At 36.0% G+C, this 17,345-nt stretch overlaps 1 protein-coding gene across 1 annotated transcript in view; it reads left to right on the plus strand.

Annotated features, from left to right (window-relative positions):
• IFT80 (intraflagellar transport 80) overlaps positions 1 to 13,786 on the plus strand; it is a 107,608-nt gene extending 93,822 nt beyond the window's left edge. Inside the window, exons 18-19 of the mRNA XM_069472997.1 lie at positions 4,616 to 4,739; positions 13,661 to 13,786. Of these exons, the coding sequence (XP_069329098.1) occupies positions 4,616 to 4,739; positions 13,661 to 13,771 (235 nt within the window). The 3' untranslated portion in view covers positions 13,772 to 13,786. The remainder of the gene's footprint in view (positions 1 to 4,615; positions 4,740 to 13,660) is intronic.
• Positions 13,787 to 17,345: the final 3,559 nt, after the last annotated feature.

The raw sequence follows: 17,345 nt of genomic DNA on the forward strand, positions 1-17,345 counted from the left end.
TAAAAAAATCAACTGTCTTTGGTAAAATGTCTAGTCATTTTAAACGTGCTTATTGGAAAGGGCTGTTGCATGGTGAAAGGGCAAATGTTATGATTAGGAATAAGGCTTTGGAATCAGATCTAGGTTTGATTTCTGGTTCTGCACTTACTAGCTATGTGAGCTGGGACAAATTACTGAAGTTCTGTAAGCCTCAATTTCCTTATGTTTAAAATAATGATAACAACAACCACCTCACATGTATTGTCAGGATTGAATAAAATGGTGCATGAAAATCTCTTAGAATACTGTGTGACACATAGTAAGCCCTCCATAAATGATAGCTATTATTTATTTTTTAAATATTTATTGAGCACTTCCAGTGTGCCAGGTTTTAGGTGTTGGGATACAGCAGTGAATAAAACCAACAAAGTTCTGTGACAACAGTTTTGATTGTACAACTCTAAATGCTATGACTAAGATGAAAAGGTAGAAGTAAGAAGGATGTATATTTGGATTCAATATAAAAATCAGTATAATCCAAAGAATAGCCTGCTTAGAGTGTAAAATCATCTGCAAAGATATTCAAACATAGCATGGATGACAAAATTGTGTGATTGACTAACTAATAGGTTTTTGCATGTCTATCTATATAGATTATGTCTTCTTAAAAAAGATCTTATTTTTTTCTTCACATGTATTCCCCTTTTCCGGATTGAGTAGGTGATCATTTTTATAAACTAGGATTTCCAGAACTGGCTTGTATTGTCAAACAGTGTTTTTAAAAAATGTTTTGGTATTGTATATGTACTAAGAAAGGCTGACAGGGCTTGAATTTGTATACTTTAGTAGCAGGGAAAGCCCACACTTGGTATGTGTGTAGACCAAATCTGTACTGGATGAATTCTTTTGTGGGAAGTGTGGGGTGGTGGTTAAGCTGTCCAACAATTTATATAAATATTTGTTTAACTTTAACTGCCTTGATTTATGCAGTTCATGAGGCCCAGCAGAGAGTGAGGTATACAAGTGTGAAGTTCAGGAGAGGTCCTAGACATTGAGGGAAAGTGGCTCAAGAAATTATCAGCATATCGAGAGTAGTCCAGGCCATGAGTATGGCTAAGATTAATCATGAAGAATTAAAGAACAAAAAGAAAAGAGGGAAGCAGGCAGACCTCTACTGAATACCAACATTTAAGGATTTGGTTTAAGAAGAGGATTCAGCAATAGAAATCAGGAGGGACCAAAACGTGGAATTTTTTAAACCTTTTATTATGGAAAATTTCAAACATATATAAAATTAGACAGACTAGTGTAAGGAGTCAAAATGCACCCATCACTTAGCTTCAATAATTATCAATTTGTGGACGATTTCTACCCCTCTCCGAGTCTTTTCCCTACCGCTTATTTTGAAGCAGACCTCAATCATTATGTCATTTTATCTGTAAATATTTCAGTATGCATCTCTAAAAGTTGTTTTTAACACAGCCACAATATTAATACTATGATCATACCTTAAAAAGTTAACAATCATTATATTCAGTGTTCTTATTTCTCTGTTTATCTCATAAATGTTTTGCTTTGTTTTGTTTTATGGTTTGAATCAGGATCTAAAAAAAAGATCCATACCTTGTGGCTGGTTGATATATTTTTAAGTTTCTTTTAATCTATAGATTCTCTTATTCTTTTTTGTGTTTTCTTATATAATTTTCCCAGTGAAGAAGGACCTATAGCATTTTCATAGTCTGGACATCATTGGTTGCATCTTTGTGGTGTCATTTAACACATTCCTCTGTCCCCCGAATTAGCTGCAAATTGGCTGTTGAATCTAGAAACTTGATTAGATTTAGGTTTTATTTATTGATTTGGTAAGGCTTCATTATAGGTGGTGTTGTGTATATTTCCATAATGACTGATCATCTGTTTTGGTGATGTTAGCAGCCATTGATTATCTTTGCCCAAATCTATTAATTAGGGCTTATATAAATGGTGATATTCTATCATTCCAGAAGGATAGAATTTAAGTATTAGATAATAAATTTATTAGATTGCTTTTAACATCCCCAAATTTCTATATTTGTTCCAATCCTCTAGAAGGGAACAGATTTTATTTTGTTCATATGTGTTATTCCATTTGATAAGTATTATCTTGCTGGTTTGTACTTCTTTCATATTTCAATTTGAAAATTGCCTGTAACCTAATAAGGTACAGCTCTTAAAAAGTTGTAGGTAAGAACATTTTATGCTTGCTCCACTTTGGACATTTGGTGGCAACCTGCTCTCAAAAAAAGTTAAAAGAAGTAGAAACTAGAAGCTCCAGATATCCATATTGATCCTTTATGTAAGTATTAATAAAAATAATTTCTAATCTTCTATTATACAAAGTTATTTTGCTTTATTCAAGTTATGCAAAGATCATATCTTGAAGTTATAACATCTTTTTATATAACTTCTATTTAAAATATGTGGATTTATTCCAGCCTTAGAATCTAATGTCACATTTGTTTGGTTGCCAAATAACCATTTTAAAACTAGAGACATACTGTTCCCAAAACCCTTACATAATTTGGAGTAAGTTCCCTCCTAAATGTGGTAAGGAAACATTTTTTACCCAGTGTGTGCTTTTAGAGAACATCTAAAATAGCACGTATCATTTGAATGTTTACCTTTAGCTATTGCTTTTCAGTCAGATAATTAATACGTATTTTATTGTGATAATGACAATAATGGTAGATAATCCTTAGGATCTAGCATCTAAATGCAGGATTAGACATCATATTCTATTCTTTCTACATAATTGAAGACATTGATGTTCTATACCAAGATATCTCTTTTGGAATTTTTGAAAAGCCTCAACCCAGAATTGATGCTTACGTACTCTCCATTTAGAACACTTTCAGTTTTACATAATTAAGATCTCCTTCCCCCATCATGTACAATCATAAAGAAAGAATGGGAAATGGAGCTTCTAAAGGTGCTATCCACTCACACATACACCACTGGAATCAGAGGCTTAGGGATAAGTTATATGGAAGAAGGTTAGAAAAATTGAGGCATCTTTACATCCATTTCTTCTCTTCTGAGCCTCTGTGAATTGCTTTTGCCTTCTTTTATCTTCCACTTTTGTTCCTCTATATTCTAGGACCTTCATATTCCCTTCTACCTATCTTCTTTCTCTCTGAAAGACTTAAAGTCACAGAGAAATAAGAGAACTTCGTGAGAGTCCGTGATGGGTAGCAAATACTGACCCTTGGATTTCACAATATAGCATATGTCAATATGTATTTATAAGAAATCATTTTGCTTAATTTTGACATTACCCTTTGTAGTATACATAACTTATATTCATATTTTTCATATTAAATCCTTAATGTCTGTTTCAAATGTCTATCAATACACACAGCATATCTAAAGCAGTTTTTAAAGTGACTACTTAGTTTGATCAATAGTAAGGCAAACAAAAGCATGCTAAGAATGAACTGAATTTTCCTACCGAAGAGTCTCAAGTTGCAGAAAATCTAATCACCAGTCAGTCTTGTCTAAAACAACAGATTTATAATAGTTGGATGTGATAAATCGTGATTGGAATATTAATAAGTCACATGTCATTTCAGAAAGCAAGAGAACTCGAGAAATAATATATTTTTTACTATTACGATGACTGTTACCCATATTTTAAAACAAGATGACAGTGAACAGTATAGGAAAGCTATAGTCCACTGAGTTGTTCCTGACTCAAGTATTATATGAGTTATGCACAGAATTGCAGTGGCTAAGCTGTCCAAAACCTACTTGTGAAAGTATTCCTGGAACTGAGGATTAATCTTTTTATTTTCCTGCAAATTGTTATCAGAGTGTAGATTTGTGTCTTTGGTGTTTTACCACTGTTTTCAGCTATTCATTTAGTTCTTATCTTCTATTTAAATAAAATGTTACTTTAAAAATAACTGAGTTGCATAGATAAATAAATATTGATTGAATTACAGAGTTCAAATGGCTATTAGCTTTTTCTGAGACTTACATGGCAAAAGGCATTTTGTTAGACTTCTTAACTTCAATTTGTTATTTTCATAAGATTGTTAATTTGCTATAGTAATAACATAAGGATATCAGTTTTTAATTCTATAAACTCACTATAGACTTATCAAAATGGTCAAGATAATTGAATCACTTACATTGTGGGGAAGTTCATTCACTTGAATTATATGATAATTTCAAAAAAATTTTCAATGAACATTTACCACACTTGCACAAAGAGAAATGAAACCCAGATCTCCCTTTAGTAAATGTATAGGCTAGTGGAGGACACAGACTCATAAATAATATGATTATAATAATCATAAACAATAATTACAATACACTATAAGCAGTGCTATAGTAATAGTATGTATGAATGGTATGGACTATAGATAAGATAATGGTCATTTATTTCTACAAGGAGAGCTGGTCAGGGAGAAGAAATCATGTTTGATCTGGGCCTTTAAGTATAAATATGAATTTGCAGAATGGATAAGGTAGAAAATGACATTTCATATTATGAAATAAGCAGAGGGAACACCTAGTTACCCTCTGCCCCTTAACTACACTCTCCATGGAGTCTAAAACAAGCAATGCTGATAATCTATTTCATTTCTCATTATAGGGCACTGGAATTGGCTGTAAAATACAAAACACATGTTGATACAGTTCTTGCTTACCGTCAGAAGTTTTTGGAAACATTTGGTAAACAGGAAACTAATAAACGATACTTGCAATATGCAGAAGGTGTAAGTATTAAATAATATTTTATAATAATGTATGTGCTTTATAAATATGTACCATATTCATTTCAACAACACAAAAATTGAATGACTCATACCATAATCTTTAAAAGAATTACTTTTTGCCTTACAATTTTTTTCTGGAATCTTATAGCCATGTTTTCATAATATTCAATTTGTGTTAAGTTTGGGTGCTATTTGATATTTTTAAACAAATAATATAGATGGCTGGGATAAAAGCTTCTAACATCTGAATTTTATCTGACACCAGCTGCTCTTTCTGCTGCAGGGGAAATACATAAGCACAGAGGGCACTGGCCAGAATATTCATAGTTGGTCACTTTGTAGAATTCTGGGGAGCTAGTTTGCACCTCGTAGAGGTGCTAATGCTAGGTAAGTCTTTACTCTCTAGAATCAAAGAAGACTCAACCTTTGCCTCCCGTTTGGAAGAATCTACCAGAAACTCAGATTTTATCGCTCAAATTAGAAAACAGTCATTCTGGGGCATGGTGGCATGTGTCTATAGTCCCATCTACTTGGGAGGCTGAAACAGGAGGATCACTTGAGCCCACTTGAGTTCAAGGCTAGGCTGAGCAACATAGTGAGACCCCGTCTCTGGAAAAAATAAATAAATATTTTTTAAAAGAAAAAATATAAAGAGGAAAGTTATTCCAGTATATGTCAGCCCACAAGGAAAACCAGAACAAGGGAGTTTGCTCCATTCCCTTGAGCATAATTGATTGTGGCCACTTACCCAGATCTTTCTAGGCTCAGATAGCAGAAATAGAGCTCACGTCACTAGCCATGTAGATCCAAGAGGCTTAACTCCTAAGAGATGTGATTCCAAGACAGGGCTGACCTTGCTTCCAGCTCTGTGAACAACTTTATTTAGCCTTTTATTCATTCATTTATTCAAAAAATGTTTATGACATTTCACTCTGGGCTAGGCACTATGCTAGGTGTTGAATCAGATACAGCCTCTGTCTTCATGGAGCTTATAGACTATTTGGGAGTACTCCTTCTTGAGATAGAATAAAATGTAATGTTCTGACCCATCCTCGGGGCAGGGTGGTTTAGAGGAGCCTTGGGAAGAGAAGAGAAGGTAGTGAGAAGGTACTTATAATTTCTACTAAAGCAAACATTATCCACTTACCATATTTAGAATACTGTGTGTCTTGGTCTACATTTCTGCACTTCAGAAAAGTTTTCAGGGTAGTGAGGCCTTTGGGGTCATTCTTAGAGTTTAGCAGTGCAACTTCAACATCTGGGTCCAGGATAGCTACAATTGTGAATTTTATGGTAGAAAGGGGATGTGTTTTATGGAAGCTCCACAGACTGTTTTTATTTTCTTTTGGAACCTGCTTAGTACTGAAGTGAACCCTAGAGTTTGGGCTTGCTCTACTGCTAGGACAAACTCAGGGTCCCTGGGATCTCTGCGGCTATACCCTAACTCAGAGACTATGACAGCAGCCACCACCACCAATATAGTGCTAAGCAGCCTAGAGAATCACCAGATTGTCTTATCTATTTGTCAGTTTTGAAAATATGGCCATATGTTAAAACTGAGCACCCACCTTAAATTTATTTTGTTGCATAATTTTAAACCAGATTAATGCTACTCTGCTTCCTCTCCTCATCACCATCAATATTTTTTCTATATTTTCACATGAGATACTTTTGAGAACATAGAAAATATAGTCTTACCCTAAAGGAAATTTTATTTTAGATAGCAAAAACTTAACATCCATATCTTCTTTTTCATTATATATGTATTCAACTGTTACCAAAATGTGATACTTTAATCACAAAAGTAGCAGAAATTTCCAAAGTGAGATAACCAGAACAACATGGCTTTCTTAGGTATTTTGGGGTTTTTTTTCATCCTGAAACTATATAGGTTACTTTGACTCCCTATGGCACTATGTTCTAGTTTCCTACTTTTCTTCTTCATAAATGTTATTTGGAGTTAACCAAAAATCATGAAACAGTATTTTAACACATTAACCGCCATGTGAGTTGTGTTTAACTCATGCTAGTTTTGAGCCCAGGGCCTTGTGAAACATATGAAGAGTCAATTCTCTGAAACAAATTCAATAAGTATGTCATGACTCACATACAACTCAATTGAATGTAACTCACATACAGAAAACAATAAAAAAATGACAAATTTTTCATTAAATTAGAAAGGATCATTTTGTTTTAGAAAACACCGTGGCCCAGGGAAAAAAATTATTTTCTAGTGTGGCAGTCAGTGTGTTAAGCTGAAAATTATTTTTTTACTTAAAAACTTCCTACTAATGAAACAAAATTTAACCCTAGGAAAATAGCTTTTGGGGATATCTATACTGCTTGCTGATCTTTTGGTTTCATTTAAGTCTGTAATCTAGTCATAATCCATTATCCATCCTTACCTATCTTTGCCAAAATTGTGATTACATAAACCTTTTATTTTAGAACTAAGAGTTGAATAGAAAAGGGTTATTTAAAAATAACATTGAGAAATTTATTCCAGATATCTGGTGAATTCTGGTGGGCTAACAATGCATACTATGTAAAAGTTTATAAGTGAATGGAATCTATCATAAGGGAACAAGTGAGAAGTTTGATATACACTTTCGTTTATGAGACCTGAAACATTTTTTGGCCATTTTCAATTTAAAATATGGCATCTGGGATTCATACAAAGAGTACTTTTTTCCAAGAACCCTATTATTTAGAGTAATTTTACTTGATCTGCAATGGTGTTTAGCAAATATTTGTAAAATAAATTTTAAGTCTGGCAAATAAAATCCACTCAAAGAATGCATTCAATCTATTGAATACATACTCTGTGCAAGAAGTAGAAGATCCAAGAAATGCTTAAAACATTATGCCAGGAAAAAGAAAGAGTGAAAAAATCATTCATGAGCAGAATTTCAGCAAGTATAGAATTTGGAAGAAGATTTTAAAGAGTCAACACTCTACTTTGGATAAACCACTTTAAACTTAGCTATTCATATTACCTAAGCTGCCTTGCAGGTTTTAAGACCTTACAGTATTGTTAGGTGATCACATATTTGCTGGGTATTTATTTACCTTGTATTCATTCAGTATTTATTGAGTGCCTTCTGTGGAAAATGTTCTCTCCTTGGTGCTTGGAATATAATAGTAAATGCGACAGACACTGGCTCTGTCCTCTTGAAGTTTATATTCAAATGGAGGTGACAGTTAGTTATATAGTTAGTTGTTAATTTGATCTGTGATACTTGCCTTGAAGGAGGTATACGTGGTGCTATAAGACTTTATGAATGAAGAACCTGACCTTGGGTAGGGGAATAAGCATAGGCTTTTCCTTCATATGTGTGTGTGTGTGTGTGTGTGTGTGTGTGTGTGTGTTTTGAGATAGAGTTGCACTTATTTTTCTATTTTTAGTAGAGATGGGGGTCTCGCTCTTGCTCAGGCTGTTCTCGAACTCCTGAGCTCAAGTGATCCTCCCACCTTGGCCTCCCAGAGTGCTAGGATTACAGGCATGAGCCACTGCACCCTGCCACCACTCCTGGCCCAGCAGAGCCTTTTCCAAGCAAATCAAATGATATTCGAGCTGAGCTCTAAAGGTTGAACAGTAGGAGCTGACTGGCGGGGGGAGGGTGCTGGGTGTGGGTGGGTGGCAGTGGGGATGGACTTGTTCCAGGCAAGGGAAAGCTCTGAAGTGAAAAAGAGTGAAAGCAACAAAGAGATTGACTTGAGGATTTAATAGGGCAAATTAAATAATGGGAAGCCATTGAAGGGAAGTAATAGGATTATTTTTCCCTCTTAAAATCCTGATTCCTAAAAATAAATGGAAACTTAAAATTTTCCACAAAATTATCATATGACTTTATCTGTGAGTAAAAAGATGTGATATTAAATAATAAGAGCAAATCTATGGGGTCCCGAAAGAATGGGGAGGAATCTTGAGTGACCACTCTGGGTCCTGAGTGGTTACAATATTGGTTGGACAAGACACTGAAGAGTCTTAATAACATGGTAAGAGAATGGACTTCATAATGAAGGCAATGAGAAGACTTGGAGGTTTGTGATCAAGAGAACAACTTGAAAGATAACTTCAAATGTGAAAGGTAGATTACAGGCAAGGGTGGTGACTAGGAGACCAGTTAGGAAGTTACTATAATAACCCTACTAGGAGATGGAAAGGGGAAGATTAATGTAAGAAAAAGTTCAGTGGTAAAATTAAGAGAACAGTTGTGGTTGGAGGTGGGAGGAGAGGTGCTGAGGCAAGGCAAGAAATGGCTTCAATATTTCTAGTGTAGGCAACTAGTGGATGGGGATGCCATTAATCTAGATACAAAATACATGAGAATATATAAGTTTTGGATCTTTGAGTTTGAATACATCCAATGTTTTTTTGAGTTTGAAGAGTCTGTGGGGTGTCCAGGTGGAAATATCTAGTAGGCAATTAGAAATATAAATGTGAACACCAAAGGATATTGGCAAAGAAGAAATCAGGGCTAGATAACTAAATTTATTGTCATAACCATAAAGGTATATAGTAGAAGTTATATGAGTTGAGGAGATCTCCTAGGGGAAGCATGAGAAAGCTATGGTTGGAACCCTCGTGAATATTAACAGTTAATATTGAAGGAAACCAGAATGTGATACTCCAAAATATGCCTCCTTGACATAAATATTTTTGAGCTAAAGGCAATTAAGAAGGAGAAAATGGAAGAAGAGCTCTCTCTATCCTCCTCCTTTTTCACCTAAAGACAGGATATGAATTCTCCTTTACTGGAGACTTTTATCAGCTCAGAGATGACACCAGAGGAATCACAAACAAACCTTACTTCATTAGTTTCTTCCCATATATTTACCTCCCCAAAGTTGCCTACCTCTGCAAGCCTAAAACTGCCTTTCATTGTCTTGTCACTTCTCTGATATTTATTGTTCTTTGTTGAAGATGATATATAAGTCAAGAGTTCCAAGACATTGCTTTGAGTTTCCTTTCATTAATGTTTCTTCTGTATGATGTGCAGTACGGGCATTAATAAACTTGCTTGTTTTTCTCTTTTTAATCTGTCTCTTGTTGCAGAGGTCTACAAAAAGCAGTGCAAATGTTAGATTATTTGAAAGACTCATTTTTCAATCATGCCAAAACTTAATTTTCTTTTCTTCTTTTTTTTTTTTTTTTTTTTTTTGAGACAGATTCTCACTCTCTTGTCCAGGCTAGAGTGCCGTGGCATCAGCTCACAGCAACCTCAAACTCCTGGGCTCAAGTGATCTTCTTGCCTCAGCCTCCCAAGTAGCTGGGACTACAGGCATACAACACTACGCCCGGCTAATATTTTCTATTTTTAGTACAGACAAGATCTCGCTCTTGGTCGGGCTGATCTTGAACTCCTGAGCTCAAGCAATCCTCCTTCCTCAGTCTCCCAGAGTGCTAGGATTATAGGCATGAGCCACCACACCTGGCCGAAACTTGATATTTTTTAAATGGCAAAACACTCATTTCAATTTCTAACAAAACATTTTACAAGTCCCACCTATGAACTTATGAGGGTTGGAGAGAAATTATATTTCCTCTCTGACATTGTCTAAGGGAAGAATATAGGGGGAAAAGAGAGAGAGAGAGCGAAAGAAAGAAGTATTTAGAAAGAAGAGCAGAAATCAGAAGACAGTGGTAGTATACACTCTAGTATGAGAGATTTTTCAAAGAGCAGTGGTCAACAAGGTCTAGAGAATGCTCCTATCCCAGGCCTTATTCTTTCCCACGTCACCATGCCCTTCCCCAGATACACACATGGGTTCACTCACTCATCCCCTTCGGGTCTTAATGTCAACTTTTCGGACACATCAACTTCTCTGATCACTCTATTTGTAAAACAACCAAAAGTCTATCAAGTAAATTGATGACACTCAAACTTCCTATTCCACCCCTGGTGCTCACTGTCTCCTTTCCCTACATTCAAAATACTTACCACTTCTGACATACTATATATATGTTTATCTGACTCTTCCATTATTATCTGTCAGAGTTTATTATCTCTCTGTGAAGACAGTGATTATTATTTTTGTGCACTGCTGAATCCTCCTACCTAGGACAATCCTTGGCATATACTAATCACTAAATATTTGGTGAATAAATAATTGAATCATGCAGAGAAAGTGTATAGGACAAGGACAGAAAACATGATGGTGGCTTTAATGAAACGTTCCTGAAGTGTGGCAGGAACACAGTCATATTACAGTGGTCTGGGGAGAGGATGAGAGTCAGGAATGAGAAGAATGAGAGTGGTAGCTTGTAGGGAGACAGAATAGAGAAACAAAGATGAAAAGAAGGATCTAGTGAAAAGAAGGAAATTGAGTGTGTGAGTAATACTTGAAGGCAGATGCTCCAGACATGTCAAAGAAGATGGGAGCAGGGACATATGGGAGGAGGTTGGCCTGAAACAGAAGGAAAAGAGATAAGGTAGGTACAGATATAGGTAAGTCCATGCCTGATGGCCACTATATTCTCTGTAAAGTGGGAAGCTGATTTTCAGCTGAGAGAGAGATGAGGTAGAGGAGGTAGAGCCATTTGTTATGATTTTGAAATTGCTTCTATGTGAGTAAGAATTCACTCAGGACTAGAATAAGAAGTACAAAATAATATTGGCACTCCCTGTACTAGAAAGGGATGGTTTTTAGTATAGAAGTCACTTGACAGCTGTCAGAGAAAATCCTTATCTAAAGCCTACAATTATAAATATTCTAATCCAAGAACTAAATTATCTGTAGAACACTGTTCTAAAACTGTATAAACGCCAAAGTGAAAGTGAAACATTTATTTTCAGTAGGATAGCTATAAACTGACACCTTCATTTGTATTATAACAAGTAACTGATATAGATGTCATCAATTTACTGGATGGACTTCTGGCGGAACAGAGCAACAGTTGTTCAGTATACCATCAATATATGGTTTTATTGAGATTGATTTGAGAAACATATGTAAGTCAATTTAAGGCTGGAAGAAGGCCAAGGCATTCATCAAGTTTTGTTGTCTTTGTAAATATTTTGTTAGACGTGGAAATAAGTATTTTGCCATTTAAAAAATATCAAGTTTTGGCCTGATTGAAAAATGAGCCTTTCAAATAATCTAACATTTGCTCTGCTTTTCAACAAACTATCACTTGTCTTCTGTGAGTAAGAGGAATTCTACTAATTAATCTATCTTATGTATTATAAATAAGTATGTGGAATTATTATTTTGAGAGCCTATTTGGAGGTTCTAGCAGGGGAGCACAGCTACTAATATACCCTTAGCCAAAGAGTGGTTCTCCTCTATTGGGGAAGGTCATCCTCTATGACTAACTGCGCAGCTTCGGGAGGGACACACGTGGAGCAGTGCGGGGACACCCACCTAGCCAGCCAGATCAACCGAATAAACCCTGGTGGTCAGTGGGATGACAGATGTCACAGCCAGATCACCCTCACATCCGGAATTATTATTTTAAACAAAAGTGACCCAAAATATTTACAAATTATTTCACACTAGAAAATATTCATACATAGGATATTGAAATAAAAAGAACCAAATACTTAATTTCATCAATTTCTAGCACAAAGTAAAAGAAGCATGAAGTCCTGTTAAGGTTAAATTAATCTCTCAGTTACTTAAGATGGATCTGTTCAAGCAGCAAGTATTACCTCAATCTGGGTTAATACTACTTATTCCACTCACCTCCCTTACATGGAGGTAAAAACATATTCACTTTTGGCTCAATCTCAGGGATTTGGGTTTCTTTCATTGTACATCAGAGTTAGTTTAATCTAGGACCCAGTTTTTCCCATATCTTACCTAAGAGAGTACACACATTCCTAAATTAGTGATTTCCAAACTTTGTTAAATGGTATAATATATTTTCCTAAAGAAGTTCATAAGGTTGGGTGCAGTGACTCATGCCTGTAATCCTAGCATTCTGGGAGGCCAAGGTGGGAGGATCGCTTGAGGTCAGGAGTTCGAGACCAGCCTGAGCGTGAGACCCCATCTCTACTAAAAATAGAAAAAATCAGCTGGGCGCAGTCACACATGCCTGTAGTCCCAGCTACTTGGGAGGCTGAGGCAGGAGGATCGCTTGAGCCCAGGAGTTTGAGGTTGCTGTGAGCTAGGCTGACGCCACAGCACTCACTCTAGCCCGGGCAACAGAGTGAGGCTCTGTCTCAAAAAAGAAAAAAAAAAAAGTTGTTCATAGAACTCGAACAGAGTCCATTCCTAATATCAAGTCTAATGAACTTAGGAGAGGGATAGGGCTGAACTAGGGGAGGGGAGAATGTGTCATGGATAGAAGGGAAGCAAATAGTTAAAAATGTTATCACTTTTTAATTATTCTTTTTTTGTGTTTCCCAAACTTTCTTTCCTTCTGCTTCTGCTAATATTCTTTCATCATTGTCAATGACCACTATGTCTTTATGTCACTTTACGAATTTTTGCAAAGTAGCCCCTTTTGCAGAATATGCTTAGGGGAAGCTAATGATCCCTCTTTCCTCATAGCCAAGCTTTTAATGGAAACGTCAATATATAAGATATGAAGGACTAGCCTATTTGAAAAATGGCTCAGTGACCAAAACCTGTCCATTTTTCCTCTTATTTGAAGGAGAACAGTCTCTCTTCTCCCCTACCTTGTCCCTGAGCACCTGTTTAGATTCTCCTTTTATAAATAACTACAACTGGATTTCAGTCTTTTGAATCACAGTGAGAGTCTTTGCTTTTTATTATATAATTGTTCTGTTGGGTCTTATTGTTAAAGCTATTTCATGTTTTTTGAGCATTATTTCTTATTAACTTTTCTTTGATGCCTCCTTTTCCTCTAATGTTTTAGAAGCCATACATTCTATTTTTACTCCTGATTACTTTGGATTAAACAAAAATATCTTATGCTATATAAGCATATTTCTTCTTTTTTTCAATTGCAGCTCCAAATAGATTGGGAGAAAATCAAAGCCAAAATTGAGATGGAAATTACTAAAGAACGAGAGCGATCATCAAGCAGCCAGTCCAACAAGAGTGTGGGTCTACAGCACTAAATATTGTGCTTACCTGTAAGATGTTTTATCTTTTGAAATGAATTCTGATTAACCAAGGATAACATGTTTTGGTTGCCAAAGAAAAAGGCATTATCTTTAAGTATAAGCATTTGCTGTGTATTTAATACTAAAAGTACATTCAAAACGATGAAACAAAATAATTGATGTAATTCCATCTTTCATATTTTCTAGCCCTATAATTAGCAAAGTATTACTATGTACTTATGATATGCTTGTATAGTGTTGATTACATTCCAGATTTTTCTATTCATCCCTGAATCTTCAGCATGAACAAATATTAAAACGGATAGTAAAACATTAGACTCTTTAAAGTGTACGTTATGTTGTCATTAATTTCTATTTGACTTCTAAATTGTAAAATGCTTCCAAAGTTTATTTATACAACAAAAATACATGAGGATGGATCTGTGAAAATGTATAACAATGCAGATACCTGTACACCAAAGTTCATAGCAGCATTATCTGAATAGCAAAAGGTGGAAACAACTCAAATGTCCATCAACAGATGAATAAACTATTACGATATATACATATAATAGAATATTATTCAACCTCAAAAAAGAATGAAATTCTGATGCATGCTACAACATACGTGAACCTTGAAAACATTATGGTAAGTGAAATAAACCAGATACAAAAGGTCAAATACTGTATGATCCCCCTTATATGAAGTACCTAGAATAGGCAAGTTCATAGAGACAGAAAGGAGAATAGTGGTTAGCAGGGACTGGGAGCAGGAAGAAATGGGGAGGTATTTAATGGGTACATAGCTTCTGTTTGGGAGGAACAAATTCTGGAAATGGAGAGTGGTGAGGGTTGCTCAACATTGTGAATGTTAATGCCACTGAATTGTACCCTTAAAAATGGTTAAAATGGTAAATTTTGCTATGTATATTTTATCATAATTTTAAAAATTTGTCTAGAATGGACGAAGTATTTTCCTCATTCCTGTCCTCGACTTGAGAATATTTAGGTAATAAGCCCTGGAGTCTGAATTTATGAAAATCTCTTTAGGTGATAAACCTGTTTGACTAGGCTTAATTTATTATGTCCCCAAATCATTATTACCACAAAAGTTTTTTAACAATAACACAAATACCCTTAGAAAGCCTTCCATGAACCCATTTTTGCATATATATGGGAAAGGGATTACATCTCTTATCCCCATTTTAATTACTGTATCTAGATTTCTTTTATAGAAATGTTTTCTTTTCAATTTGCTTCTTTTCTTTTCTGGAACGTTGGAATATTCTGTTCTTGACCCAGATGCTAGGTACGAGGTGTGTTCAGTTTATGAAATCTGATTAAGCAGTTTACTTATAAGTTGTACTGTTTATATGTGTTCTATATTGTTATATTTCAGTGAGAAGTTTAAAAAAAAAAAGAGTTAAAAGGGTACATTTTATGTAATGTGTATTTTACCACAATAAAAAATCTTTTAAAAAAGAAAGAAAAGAAATATGTCTGTGTTCTAACAGCAATTCTCTGGTATCCTACAATACAATTCTGATATTAACTACCTCAGGTTAGCATCAAATCCCACAAGTTAAAGGGCAAGGTCCCCAACAAGATGGCCCAAAACTTAGACTCTAGTTGCAAGTGGAGACCCCAGGCTACCCACACTTGTGTCTGACTTGGATACACATTTGGGAGTTCCCTAGACCACCCCGCTTCAGCTTTGATAATTTGCTAGAATGATTCATAGAACTCACTGAAACTCTTTGCTTACAATTACAGTTTTATTAAAAGGATACAACTCAGGAACAGCCACATGGAACAGATGCATAGGGCAAGGTCTAGGTAAAAGAAGGGGTCTGGGGGAAAAAATGGAGGAGACACAGAGCTTCCATGCCTTCTCCTCACAGAATCCAGGCCCATCATCTTCCCAGCACATCAGTGTGTTCACCAACCAGGAAGCTCCCCAAGTCTTGCTTTTCTTTTTTTTTTTTTTTTTTTTTTGTTGAGACAGAGTCTCACTTTGTTGCCCAGGCTAGAGTGAGTGCCGTGGCGTCAGCTTAGCTCACAGCAACCTCAGACTCCTCGGTTTAAGCGATCCTACTGCCTCAGCCTCCCGAGTAGCTGGGACTACAGGCATGCGCCACTATGCCCAGCTAATTTTTTCTATATAGATTTTTAGTTGTCCATATAATGTCTTTCTATTTTTAGTAGAGACGGGGTCTCGCTCTTGCTCAGGCTGGTAGTCTTGCTTTTCTGAGTATTTTTTTTAATTGGAGTTTTATTACATAGGCATAACTGATTAAACCATTGCCCATGCAAGTGAACTCAATCTCCAGCCCCCCTCCTCTGCTGGGACTGAAATTCCAATTACTGGTTGGTTTTTCTGGAAACCAGCCCCCATTCTGAAGCTATCTAGGCCACCACCACTACCACAGCCATCACCTTTTTAGCATAACAAAGATATTCTTATCACTCAGGAAATTCCAAGGATTTTGGAATATCTCTGCCAGGGACTCTTCTTCACTAGACCAGATATATTCTTTATGTATCACTGGCCACCCCCCAGGTCTTTTACCATGGGATCTTTTACAGCAAAAGGATCATACCTTGACTGAGTATAAGAGATACAGCAATATTTGTAATTTTCCACTGTTAAATTGTTTAGCCTAAATCTTCCAGCCTAAAGATTTCTCCATATATAGTGATCTGTAACCCACTCTTACCAATCAACCAGTTTCGGCCAATCAAAGGCAGCCATCTGTTCAAACTGTGTTGGAATAAGGCAAACACAGCTGTAGTCAATCCAGCTGTTTCTGTACCTCACTTCCATTTTCTGCACATCACTTTCCTTTTTCTATCCATAAATCACCGACCATACTGCAGTGTGGAGTCTCTGTGAACCTATCCTGGCTAGGGGAGGGGAAGGTTTGTCCAATTCACAAATTGTTTTTTGCTCAATTTAATGCTGTTAAATTTAATTTGTCTTAAGTTTTTTATTTAACACCAACATATTTGATGATCAATATCAATATTATAATCTTACCAACAATACCAGTGTTACAGCATATCACATTGCAGTAGATGTAACCTGAGAAATAAGAGTTAAAAGATTGAAAAAATAAGTTAAAAGATATTGGTACTGTACTGTTACCACTTGCCCAAGTCACTTGCTCACTGCCCAGGTAAAGGCCAATATACTGAGAAAGCAAGAGTTGCAGTGGAGAAGAAGTTTAATATCTCAAGGTGCCAGGAGAGCAGATAGGAGTAATTTATCAAATCCATCTCTGAGAATTTGGGGGCTAAGATTTTTAAAGGTGGTTTGGTGAACAACGGGCTAGGGAATTGGGTATGTTGATTGGCTGGAGATGAACTCATAGGGTTTGGAAGCGGAAATTGTCTTCTTGGTAAACAGGAGTTCTGGGTAGGGGGTTGCAGGACTTGTTGGATTGGTCTCTATGCATGGCCGCTTTTCCGGTTGATGTCAGTTGGTTCCCCTGAATGTATTCAGTAAATAACAAGGGATTCCGGGCCTCCTAGGGATGAAAGTCAGTGCCTTGCCTTGGTGTAATCGCCCCACCTGGGAAGAAGGACCAGG

This window comes from Eulemur rufifrons, chromosome 7 (assembly GCF_041146395.1).
Source record: "Eulemur rufifrons isolate Redbay chromosome 7, OSU_ERuf_1, whole genome shotgun sequence".
NCBI lineage: Eukaryota > Metazoa > Chordata > Mammalia > Primates > Lemuridae > Eulemur > Eulemur rufifrons.